This window comes from Hippichthys cyanospilos, chromosome 12 (assembly GCF_059441005.1).
Source record: "Hippichthys cyanospilos isolate Australia breed blue-spotted pipefish chromosome 12, RoL_Hcya_1.0, whole genome shotgun sequence".
NCBI lineage: Eukaryota > Metazoa > Chordata > Actinopteri > Syngnathiformes > Syngnathidae > Hippichthys > Hippichthys cyanospilos.
Window position 1 is genome coordinate 8667309 of NC_142380.1, and position 13366 is coordinate 8680674.

The 13366-nt window shown below is 38.6% G+C and overlaps 1 protein-coding gene across 18 annotated transcripts in view; it reads right to left on the minus strand.

The window, feature by feature from the left end:
• mbnl1 (muscleblind-like splicing regulator 1) overlaps positions 1 to 13366 on the minus strand; it is a 63796-nt gene continuing 50430 nt past the window's right edge. For 6 of the 18 annotated variants that reach the window (XM_088428676.1, XM_088428679.1, XM_088428677.1 and 3 more), the window contains 6 exons: positions 12035 to 12188; positions 8605 to 8664; positions 6896 to 6987; positions 6593 to 6637; positions 5890 to 5961; positions 1 to 4839 (listed from right to left, as the gene is read on the minus strand). In XM_088428676.1, the coding sequence (XP_088284802.1) occupies positions 5905 to 5961; positions 6593 to 6637; positions 6896 to 6987; positions 8605 to 8664; positions 12035 to 12188 (408 nt within the window). In that variant the 3' untranslated portion in view covers positions 1 to 4839; positions 5890 to 5904. Of the gene's footprint in view, positions 4840 to 5889; positions 5962 to 6592; positions 6638 to 6895; positions 6988 to 8318; positions 8355 to 8604; positions 8665 to 12034; positions 12189 to 13366 lie in introns of all 18 variants that reach the window. The other 12 variants (XM_088428688.1, XM_088428682.1, XM_088428691.1 and 9 more) reach the window with 9 other exon arrangements.

A 13366-nucleotide genomic window follows, 5' to 3' on the forward strand; every position in this document is an offset into this window, starting at 1 on the left:
TTTTGCATGAGCAAATCAAATGGTTTTTATTATTATTATTTTTTTTTCATCCATACAGATAAGAGTCAATTATGGCAACAATCATGTGTGCATAAACAAATCAGACATCATCTTGTGGCAACTGTTAGCGAATACATAAGTGGTAGTTGCACTTACATGTAAAAAGCGGGCAAAAAGCGTTGGCGTGTTTGTGTGTGCCCTCAGCAGGGAAGAGGCGGGCCCAACGTCTGCTTTTGGAGAATCTGCTGCTTTGGTTCTAGAGCAACAATACAGCGGTTGCTTTACATTCATTTTGGAGACTGGACTTTGGCCAAATGCGCATTTGGCGTGGCCGGCCTTCGCCTGCTGAGCACACAAGTCTGGCGAGCGGAGCAACACAACTTGCCGGGAGTCCACTCAAAGCAAAAAGACGTCCGGATGGCTCGGGCAAAGTAGTCGGCTTGGATGAGCGCTCATTTTTTTTCTCGCTATTCTTGAAATAACATATTTGTTCGGAAACTATTGAAATCACACAAGCGTAAGATGAGTTGTTTGGGAAACGTGTTGTTTCTCCCCCACTGTGGTTGGTATCTACTGTGCGGATTATTGTGAACTCTTTCCTGACATAGTTTTTTTTGTTTACATAGTTTTACATGCAGTCAAATCATAATGGAATACATTTTTTTTGTTTTCTTTTTTTTTTTTTGGATCAAGTGAACCGTGGGAGCGGAGCTGTGGCTAACAAATGAAGTCATGTGATCATTTGACGGGGTGGATTAAGCAGGACAGGGGGACCATTTTCCCCAAAAAACATTCCCAGGCAAAACATACAGAAATGTGGAGCTGCCACTGTGGAGCATTAACGATTTTCAGCGGCAACATTCTGTGAATGTACTTGCAAATACATTTGAACGTATCAACATGTACGTTTAAATTGACCTAAAAAAAGGTTATTATATCCATTCAGCGCTAATTTGCTCGAACATATTTGTAATTACGTTCAAATGTGTATGTGGGCTAAATGCTAAATACATCACTGTATTTCTATTATGCCACTAGGTACCAACTTGCATATGCTTGAATAAAAAAAAAAATTGCTTATTAGTATTTTGTAAGTTCAATTATTATATTTGTTCAACATTTTTTCCCATAATGCCACGGGGTATGCGCATGCACAAGTCAGCACCTAGTGGCATTGTGGGAAAAGTGCTATTTTTGAGCATTTAGCATACAAGTGTATTTAAACGTATTTGTAAGTAGTCCATTCAAATGTATTGAAATAGGTTCAAACATTTTTGCAAGTACGTTCGAACGAGTTTGCCAGGCAAAAAAATGTTTCATCCGCATTGGCACTTCCACGCATCTGTAAAAACGCGCCACTGATAAAAGAAGACAAAAAGCGCATAGCTTTCTCCGAATGCATTGGCCAAGAAACTAGTGCCCTTCTTTGCAAGCAATTTTAGCTGGTCTTCTAATTTACGAATTTAAATTAATCTAACAAAATTCCTTATAATTATAGATCTTTTTTTTATTCAAAATAATCTCAATATGATACACATTTGTCTCTGTTTATTTGACTATATACAGAAGTGCAAAAAGTCACAACCTTCGTCCCTTAGGTTAGAACTCATCATCTGCAGCATTTCTGACTTCACCAGCAGGGGAAAGTCTACTCTCCGATTCTCACCGATCACCCCCCCCCCCCCCCTCCCTCCCTCCCCCATACCCGAAAACAAACCAACAATAATAATAATATTAATAATAACAATAATATCCAAACACCCTAACATCTCAACTGCTTATTTTGGCCTGACATTCAGGGCAAATTTAAGAAATATTTCCAACCAAACGACATAATTTTTCTTTGAAATGGATACAGTAGAAAACAATGTTTACCCTAACACATGGACAATCTATAGATTGATACAATATATTTTCAAATATGATTTTGACACGCGGACAAGGAAAAATGTTGCCGCCGTATCGCAGCAAGACTAATTCCGCATGTTCCGCGTATCAAAACAAACATTATGTAACACCAACAGAAAAAAAAAAGACATCCAGCTATATGAATGGCGTGAATATTTCAAACGTTATCATTTAAATGGTTTGAAAAAAAAAAGTTATGAATGTTATACAACCTCAAAATCTACAACGGCTATATTGATGCTGTCAAGTAATATAGTAATATAGTAAGGCAAAAAAAAAAGAAACATCTACAACTATGCAATTGGATTCAAATCCTTAAGTAGTACATAATAAAAGCTCTTAAATGGATTTTGAAGAGAAGAATGGTTAGCTAGAGAAGGACATAGCACAAACGTATGGCAAGCAGTGTGTGAGATAACTAGAAAAAACATCATTGGTGCTCTTTTACCTGCATGGTGATTGACAAGTTTGGGCCGGGGACCCATTCATGGTCATCTAAGGCTTTGTTAGGTACAATACAATCGCTAAAGATGCGCGCACTCACACCTCTGTGGCAACACAACAGTCAGACCAACAAAACTGTGCTAGGAAAACAAAGAAAAGAATTCCTCCACTAGAGATGCTGGAGACACTTTTGCTTTGGGTGATTTTTACTTTCGGGGGTCTCGATCCCATTGGGTTCCCAACGACATTTCAGATAAGGCTAGCCTAGAACAGTGATTCCCAACACTGTGTTGGAAGAGATGGAAAAAGAATCACTCGGAAACTTGATAGTAGCTATTAGGGCCACAGTGAAAAGAAAAAAAAGAAGAGTGTTTTATGTTAAATATTGACTGTAATTATGAGGCATTGCAAATAACTACCTAACGTTGCAATACTGTGAGGCAAGAATGACATTGCAGAACTCGTCAAAGTTACGATTCAAAAAGTCTTTCGAAACTAATAAAAGATAAAGCTGTTATGTTAGAAAGGTTAGGATTGCTTTTTAAAATTGTTTTTTGCAAAAAAAAGCTATAATATGAAAATAGCATAAGGTGGGAATTTCCTCTGAAAGCCAGCTTATTCATTTATGTCCACTGTGGTGGACAATTATTTTTAAGAAGACATCACGGTGTTCAAATGATGGCCCGGGGGCCATTTGCGACCCACCACTTTTTATTTCAGCTGTCTGAGGCATATCCTCCTGAGAATCAGCCTATTCATTTGCGTCCACTATTGTGGACATTTGTTTTTGGTCTATAACTTTGGACTCATTTGAGTTACAGTTCCAAGTCCTACTGTGCGCAGTTGAGGACATACCGGGTTTTCCAATGATGTCTCATGTTTGAATGAGATGCAATTTACTTTACGGTCTGGCAAAGACAACATGGAAACAGTGGACACAAATAATTAAGCATGGTCTCAGAATATTATATTAAAGATATATTTGCAATGCAAATGTCGGTGTTTTTATGTTTTTTTTTTTTTTTAACAAATTGTTCAATCTAGTGTTGAAAATGGCTTGCTAATCCTTTTATGATGCAATGCTAATGTGGTTGTGGTGATTTTGGTGATGCGAAGATTACATCCAATTTTTCAACATGACAGTTTTTATTTTTTAAATATTGTCAATATTCTTGAACATTCTTCTATTATGCATATTTTTCCTTTCAGGGTAGCCCTACTAGTCTTTTGTCATTTTGACAGGGATGCGTTGGGAACTGCCGCTGTTTGTTAACTCATTCACTGCCATTGACGGCTATAGACGTCAAAGATCCATTTGAACCAGGCATCGATGCTAAACGAGTTTGAAAGTCCATTTCAGTTGGCAGTGAATGTGTTAAGTTTGATATGGACAAGGAATATTTCAAGTGTCCTTTTTTGAATTTTTTTTGGTTAAAAAGACTTAACAGACCTATTGTCTTCCATTGCCAAGAGCATGTGACTCTAAGGTTAGCATTATTTTAAAAAGACAAGGTAACAACAAGTTAGCGAAAGGTACACCCTCCTTATTAACAGGCTTTAGAGTCGATGGACTTCAGCGACAACGTTTAAAAAACGAAAACAATGAACAGCACTCTAGTTGATGAAAAGTAAATACACTTTTTCTCTAAGTCATAATTAAAAGTTTTAAAAACACAAAAATTAGCACAAAACCCACTTCTAACATTATCAACATTTTTTAAAAATCTTAAAACAATATTAAGAGCCATACAACGTGTGTTTTTTTTTTTTCTTTTTAAATGTTACCGTCGGTAAACAAATAACACTGCTGAGACAACACTCTGTTTTGAGCTGTATGGCCTCCATGGCACATGACAAGGTGAGAAGAGTAAGCCTGGCTGTGCTTTCAAGGTACACAGGTACATTATGTTGGTTTACCCACAACATTCATATGTCCACCACCCTCACTTATTCACCCATCCCTGTCTAGTTTGACTAGTAGCTGCACACGCGCGCACACACGCACACTCAATACTGCACATGCTCCGTGGTCTTAGCGGACTCCCCTTTCAAAATGGCTGTGCCGTTCTCATTTCGATTCAAATTCAAGGTGCATGTCTTTTTTTTTTTTGTGTGTAAACGATGAAATATGGCTGATTCATTCAAACAAAGAGAAAAAGGAATAAAGGAAATCTTGGTCGCCTGATGTACCAGAGGTGTACTTTTGACTCGCGCAACATCACTCTTTGACCTTCTCTGCGTGTGGTGACGTGGATTATAACCTGTGATTCGGATGTACGGCGGTGTGATGAGACCCACGGACCCCCCCGCGGCGGCCTTTTGGCCCTCTCGGCTTTTTGACGGGTGGGAAGATGGCGTGGGCGGTGCCCAGGTTGTTTTGACAGATGGCAGACCCTCCTCAGTCCCGTTGCTTGACATTCCAAAGTTGTATGTGAATAAAGGCTGAACTGTTTTGGCTTGGACGGTGCCAGCGCACATTCATTTGATCTGGAAGAGAAGGAAATATGGGTTAAGGATGAGGACTCTGTTTGGAAGTTTTCACAGGAAGGGTGCTCACACACAGCAACAAAAATGATCAGCAAACGCTGCTTACGAAAATGTTTGGAATAAGTGGCTCTAGGGTTCGATTTCAGGTGAACTTAACTCACTCAATCAAGGAAAAGATATAAATACCTACCTACACGGGGTAGAATGTCTAGATTCTTAAGACATTAAATTACATCATTGGCACTGAATGACTTCATGGGGATTTTTGGCGTACAGTGGCAGTGAATGAATTCACCAAACTTACTGTAGTATTAATTGCACATGTCTGACTGTGCAGGATTTCAATAGCTTTTGCTAGGGGCGCCCCGATCCAATATTGATATTGATACTGCTCCGATACCAGCCAAAGTAAAAGTCATTGCATTATTACACGGTTAAAAAAAAAAAAAAAAAAAAAAATGCATGTAACATATATATATATATATATATATATATATATATATTTTTTTTTAACGCATGCGTGGTAAAATACCGGCAACTTGGTTGCCAGAAAAGTACCGCGAAATTATGCTCACACGTTTTCTATATTAATGGTAAAAAAAAGTTTTATACATTAATACTAGTATATATTAATACAGTTGATTTTAAATATTACATATTGTCATTGTAAATCAACAGTATCAATACAATTTTTACCGTAAATGTAGAAAATGTTACTGTAATTTACCGGTACTTTTCTGGCAACGAATTTGCTGGTATTTCATTGTAAAGGGAGCTTTTTTTTTTTTTTTTTTTTTTTTACAGTGTACTCGTATATTCGATCCATCCATCTATTTTCAACCACCTAAATTTGTTTTGTATTTATTTTATTCAAGCGCTGTACTTTATATTATCGATATTAGCGTGGGAAAAGAAAGTCGTATCAGGGCACCCTACTATAAAGGTTCCAGAGCATTTTAGGTTTGTTCATCCTGAAATTCAGAGCCAATGCCAAATATCCCAAACTCTTCTCCGTAGTTGTACGTGAGACGGATTTAAACAGAGACTCACTGTTCTTGAGTGGAACTACATTTGAGTCAAGTACTTGTGACTACTCAGGTGATCTGCAGATATTATCGGAATCTGCGGAAGGGGTAGAAAGCAGACACATGATGCGATGAGTGAGTGATTCAAACACACAATATAGTTGCTTAGCCTCGAACACACACGCGAACGCCATCCTGTCACTTTAGGAAGACGTTTTTGGCTGGAAAAACAAAAGAAACAACAAAAGATCGAGATGACAGTAGAAAAGCTATTAGGCGACACTCGAGCGAGAGTCAGCGCTTCTGGACAGCATGAAGAAGGGGAGAGCAGTATTATTCATTATTAAGGCAGTGAAGGGTCAGTGAGTTGGCTCCCCCATGCAAATTTACGTCCTCCATGTTGTTGACCTGCACAAACTCAACAGCATAATGCACAAAAAACCCGGCTCATCTTCAAACATGTCTTGCTGCAAGACTTGGACTGGAATGCGCCCGTAACAATATCGAGACTGTTGGGCTGGAACATGGTAAAGCTGGGATTTAACGTGCTAGAAGCAGCGGCGCAAAATTTCAAAATAAAAAATGTAAAAAAAAGAAGGAAAAAAAAAAAGCCAAGCACCAAAGGGCACAGATAGCAGCTGTTGCACGAGCTGTGCGAATGGTGAATGTAGGGGGGAGGTTTAAAAAAACAAAACAAAACAAAACAAAAATAACTACCTCATACATACCAATTGCATGTATTCGTTGGTAGTCAACTTTGATAAGGAAGAGTCCTCAAAGTAGGAAAGGACAAAAAGGGGAGTTACAACGAGGACACACATTAAAATGCAACACAATTTGTTTCTCAAGAAGGAAAGACGAGTATTCCTAATGTACACAAGTTGGACTCGAGTGTAGGCCAACAAGAGGGAGTACCGCCTATTTTGCAACCCACCCACTCTCTGTGAGCGTCCCTTGATCGTCCATGTGTAGTGAGAGAGAGAGAGAGAGTGAGAGAGAGAGAAAGAGTGAGAGGCGGTTGAGGTGCAAACCTGATTGGTGGAGGCAGTTGCGAAGGGAACGCTTGTGGCGGATGTGGTGGCTGCAGACACAGTGACTGGGGTACCACCGTGCATCATGGGAACTTTTTTGGAGGGGAGAATCATGTAAGCAAAAATACACAAAGGAGCAGTGTAGCCACGCACACAACACACGGAAATACATCCAAAACAGAAGGGGGAGACGACAGAGAGCGAGGCAGGTAGTTGTCGAGGGATTCCATTTAACACAGCCCCTTTTTTGTCTCAAGTACAGATGCAATGATTAAGCAGCAACTTATTCATTACCAAATTAATTGTCAATTTTTTTTTAAGATTGAAAATGCTCATAATTTTAGCCCGTTTACTGGAAACGTTCAGAAATTTGGTTTGTCCTCTTAAAACAGCCGAGTTATAGTCCTCTCGATCAAAATTGAACATTTGCAATAGAGCTACACAAATGCTTTTTTTTTAATTATTTTAAATTTCAGACCCGATACCGATTATTAGTAGTCAAGAAAAAAAGGAAAGAAAAATACAAACTCCAATTGTTAACTGATTACATTTCTAAGCAGGTTTATTTGTTATTTTTTTTAGATTTGCTATAGAAAATGGAAGGATAGTTTTAAAGTGACATTATCGGAGATCAGATTAAAAAAAAAAGCCGGATGCTGATATTCATCAAAATGTCAAATATCGACCCCAATACTCGGCCCGGCTGATAATTGATCTATCCCTACTTTGCAAAAATCATTGCTTTGGGAAAAAACGGTCACCACCAATTTTCTGAGGCTACAGACAAAAGCAGAAAAATAATCCTCGTAAATCAGTGTTGGCATTCAATCTTAAAAAATAAATTCTTATTTTTTTTTTAATGAAAGTGTTGGAATTAAAACATGTTTTTTTTAAATCATATGATTAATGGACAAAATAATCAACATTAATTGATAATTAATCCCTAGAGCAAAACCTACTACCCAATATAACTCCCCCCACCCAAAAAAAAATAATTTTATATATATATATATATATATATATATATATATATATATATATATATAAATACTATACAACATGGATGACTACTGATAGCAGATATCGGGCGGATGCAAAGGGGTTTAAATGAATCTCCCTCAGCATTCGTTGGTTGGAAAAGCACTCACTCGGTGTGACCAGCCAGAAGCAAGCACAAGAGGGTAATACATGGTCAAGCAACACAGAGAAAAGAGCGAAATAAAATACCACTTGAACTAAATACAACAAATGCATTGAAATATTTGCCCGTTACAGAAAAGCTCATACTTTGGTGGTGGTGTTAGCAGATTAATTTGCAATATGGGAGTCACACAAGTCAGGCTACAGTGGTTACATTTTGGTGCAACATGCAAGCCACAAACAGGAAGTCACATAGAACTGAAAAAGGAGAAGTGGAACCTACCAACGCCGGCTGCAGGGGTCATGCACAATATTGAGCCTGCCCATCATGCAGTGCAACAGGAAGTGGATTGGATAGGGGGAAGAGAAATCAAAACAGGCCGTCACAAGGTTCGTTAGAGTGAGGGGGGAGAGGGGGAGATAAAGTGGGGGGGGGGTTAATATCTCTTGCTCAGTCATGGTGCATGTTTTCAAGTAGGGTGCATGGAAATACCAACAGCTATGAAGACATTATCAACAGGCGCGAAGAAGCGTGAACGGAAACCACATTTTGCAGCCTGTTAGATTACCATTCGATGTCAGCAGCATCTCAGCTCCACCAGAAGCCCCAGTCATTAAATGGGTCATCGCTTTAAAGGGGAAGTAAAGTTCAACATTTTCTTAGCAAGAATATGTCCTGTGCAACCCCACTGGTCCAAACATTCAGATTGATTCGGAATCAAGGCAAAATGAACCTGATTTTATCGCGCTCACAGACAGCCATTTTGCCACTTGCTGCCGACTTCAAATGACATCACAGGGTGCATTTTTATGTTACGCTTAAATATGAGCAAAATGCAAGTTCCAAATATTGCAAAAAAAAAAAAAAATGCTTTCTTGAGATGTTATTTTTTTACATGCATCGATATTGAAATATTTTGCAAAATTCTTTTTTTTTTTTAAATGCATGTGACCCCCGCTCTGTCATTTTCATGGGAACTCACATGACTATGTTTCTTTGTTTTGTTTCTTCTTTGTTTTTTGGTGGCTGCACAACATGAAGTAAAAAAATAATAAGTGCTATGAAACAATTTGTTTTCAACTTTTACTATTTTCAACTAGTACAACTTTTTTCCACAAAGATTGTAACAAATATTTGATGAAAATCTTGGAATTGGCATATTTCATTAAAAAAAAAAAAAAAAAACTGTTGTAATTGCTTTTTTTATTATGTATTATTTTCCCGTAAAATACAACTGTTAAAGACAACAGCAAAATCGGACTCACTGTTACAGGCATTTTTTTTCCTGACGTTTGAATCAATTCTGAAAACTTCTCAATAGTTTAGATCAGCATTTAAAATGACACAAAATTATCCTGAATGCTGTGTTTAGACTAGTAGGGTTGCATGTAACATATATATATATATATATATATATATATATATATATATATATATATATATATATATATATATATATATATATATATATATATATATATATATATATATACAGTATATATATATACAGTCGGCCCCCGGCTTACGAGCGAGAGGTTTGTTCATAAGCGGAGGACAAAAATCTCCCTGATCCACGCTCGTAAGGCGAATTGTTCGCAAATCAGGATGCTCGTAACCCGGGGGCTGACTGTATATATATACAGTCGGCCCCCGGCTTACGAGCACCCTGATTTGCGAACAATTCGCCTTACGAGCGTGGATCAGGGAGATTTTTGTCCTCCTCTTACGAACAAACCTCTCGCCTTACGAGCAATTCGACGGCCATTGAGTATGTAGCAATGTTCTCGTTTAACTGCGTCAATAAAATCAACAGTAGCGACATCATCAATCGTCAGTAAATACTTGTGGCAGTAACGTGAACGCTATTGGTCTTACAACGTCACACTGACTGTCTCACTTACGGTGTCTAAATATATTACCATTTAAGTGTAGTGTTTGTACAGCTAAAGGGAAAAACAGCTGACATGAAATTAAATGTGCCGATTGCAGGACAAAGAATTGTCATTGGTTTAAATGTGTGTTTTTTTTTAAAATTAATTGTCAATACATTCCAACCGTTTAAAAAAAAAAGTGCGAATAATTATCAGTCAGTCACGGAGATGCGAATATGCTATTGGTCGATTAAGGTCACCCGGTCTCACTCACGGAGATGCTATTGGCCGGCGTCACACGTCAATCACAGAAATGCCGATATGCTATTGGCCGAACGCCTTTATCTAGCTTGATGGGACAGGATGGAAGGAAGGAGAGAAAATTAGTGAAAAACGGAATGTTGTGAAGACTTTGCAAACTTTATCTGTTAGACATAGCTTCTAAAATTACTAGCAGCGGTAAAGAAAGAAATAAGAGGATGATGTTTTAGTATCTGCGTGATTTGCACCCTGACTGAAAGAGTTACTGTAACACTGTAAGACCAATAGCATATCTATCGCCGTGTTAACTTTAAGCGTTGGACTCTGCCCTCCTCTGCTTACACCCAGCTCAAGTCTCGTCGTTTCAAAGGTAAAAGCTCTTTATCCATTGTATTTATTATATAATGCAAGTGTACAGCAGATTATGTCACTCAATTTTAATATATGTATTCAGTGTGTCATTTATACCTAAGGCTTCGGCACGCGTTGCACGCATTCACGAATTAACATGGGTTTGGATTGCCCGCTATACGAGCAATTCGAGATACGAGCGTAGCCGCTGAACGGATTAAGTTCGTAACCCGGGGGCCCACTGTATATATATATATATATATATATATATATATATATATATATATATATATATATATTTTTTTTTTTTTTGTAATTTTGAACTTGACTTCCTCCTTAAATGAGCAGACCAAAAACGTTCTGTTTAACCAAAAACGTTTCAGTGTTTACAAAGTTGTGAAAACGTACCCAAATGCCTTGTGTCTACCAAGCTGGACAGTTTGGTTCAGTTCAGTTGAATAGAATAAAATAATAATAGTGGATGTAATACTATATTAAAATCCTCAAAACATTTTCTGATAGTAATCCAAAATCCGCAATGGTGGCCTGTAATTGGTTTGTGATTGTTCAGTTGAGTTAAGCTCGACTGGGTTGCTTTGTGAAAATTCACAAGCGGTTTTTGTCTATGAATATCCCAGTGAATGTGCTAGTTAAAGCATGTAAGCTCCCTCATCCCTGTGGATGGTCCTCGGGACCCGCTTCCTGATCTCGATTGCCTCCCTGATTCAGCACTGATGTTTATTTTCCTTGCGCTCCACAACCTGGAGTAGCATCCTGGAGGAGGCGATCTGACAGCAGTAGGCGTGACCCTCCTGACAAAAATCTGACAGGTGAGTAGCGCCTCCACAAAAACATCAGCTGCAAAAAGCTGAGTCACGGGATCATCAGGTGACACTCTGAAGAAAGCTTTCGAATTTGAAAGTTTTTAAGCCTTTACTGTCTGATAAAGAAGAAAACAACAAGAGGGTTTATAATGAATAAATTTGAAGTTTCTGTTTTAAAGTTATATAAATATATACACCAACATTTTATTTTTTCATCCCACTAGATTTTCTCCAAGCTAAAGTGACACCCCTGTTCTAGTGCATTTTTGGTTGGTCCTGAACCTTTACCTGAAAGTCAAATATTAAATAACGTTTTGTGGCTGGTGTAATTGAATGGGAAGAAAATTGGATTACTTTCATGGAGAGGATTCAAATTGTACTGCGATGAACCGAAGTGAACCGCACCGCTTAGTGGAAGCCACCCAACTTTTACACGTGTTTTAAGAGAAATTAGCAGACGGACGATTGTGACTTCTTCTAAGTGGCAATGCAAAGCCATCAATGAGACATCTTGAGCTATTCATTCTTGAAATGTTTCTCCATCCAAAAGTAAGAAAAACACACACACACATACACACACAGGCTGGATAGATGGTCCACAGAGTTATGAACGGCCACGTGCCCAACTCCAGCCAAGTGGGAGCCGTGTTAGGCCGATCCAGGCGCGGTCCAAGCTTGCGGTTTTGCATACCTGATGGAAGGAAAGCAGCCTGCTGCTGAAACTGCATGCTGGCCAGGGTCTGTTGGTATTGGAGCATGCCGGTGTTAAACACAGCAGAGGCCCCGTTGGCTTTCTCCAGGGCTGCCCGCTTTGGCAGGGGAGCCATGACGCTGGGGGCGATACCCTGCCCAGCCAGATGAGCGCAGGTCAGTGAGGACAGGGAGATAAGAGTGTGTGGAGGGAAAAAAGATGAGTTGGAAAAAAAAAACAAAAAAACAACAACAAAAAAACAAAACAAAAAAAAAACAAAATAAAAAAAGGTTAGAGGACTTCATAGGAGCAGCGTCACAACATCCTTGTGTGTACATCAACAATATGATCATATCATAAGTAGCAAGCAAGCAGCACTCGACACATGTACTACACAAGCAGGAGCATGGTGCCTACTGGAGCTACTGGCTAATAAGCATTCATAAATTATAATCTTCACTGGGATTATTAACTTGGTACTTTACGGCTACTAACTAAATGCAACATAAGCAAGCATTAACAATTAAAGAACGACAATACAGTTGCTAACAAGAGGTGGAAGCACAGAGAGAGAGGGAAGCTGCACTGCTAGCTCCATGATAAATTGTGGAAGCCATGTTAAGTGATGGTTCACGCACAGACCAAAGTCGGAAAGGGGCTCAGCAGGGCTCGACGTGGACTTTTTGTCAACTTTTTTAACCGCGCAGGATTTGGTCACACACTTGCTCGAGGAGGTATAGCAAGACCATGTTTGCTGATGTATCGTCATCTCGGGTTGCATATCGTAGTTTTAAATAATGCAATTATTGACAATGATTCACTATATGATGATTGAAAAAATATATAGACAGGTCTATTTATTTAAATTCACTCAAAGACAGGTCTGTTTATTTAGATTCACTGACTAAAAAATGATGAAAGCCGAGTTATTTGATTAGGTATTGCAAACTTGGATTGACAGTAGTTACATATTTGCAATTTCAAGGCTGTATAACAATCTAATGCATAGATGGACTTTTTTTCTGTCTGCTTTTGAAATGTCCGATTTCATTTGAATGTGACATGATGATTTTTCTTGGGTGGTGTGTTGAGGTTGGAAGGTGTATAATAGCAAGGGAATAAAAAGAAGTTGCAAAAACCAGTCAAGCCGGCCGCTGTGTATTTTAGGGTTACAATCTTATCTAAATATATCAAAGTTGTCACCATCCATGTAACCGCAATAATTAAAACACGTACTTGCGCCATTTGACCGGATAATATTTTTTCCAGAACATATTATAAAGCTGGCCGCGTTCGTGGGGAAAAACGGTCGTAGCCGTGCCCCATCTCAGG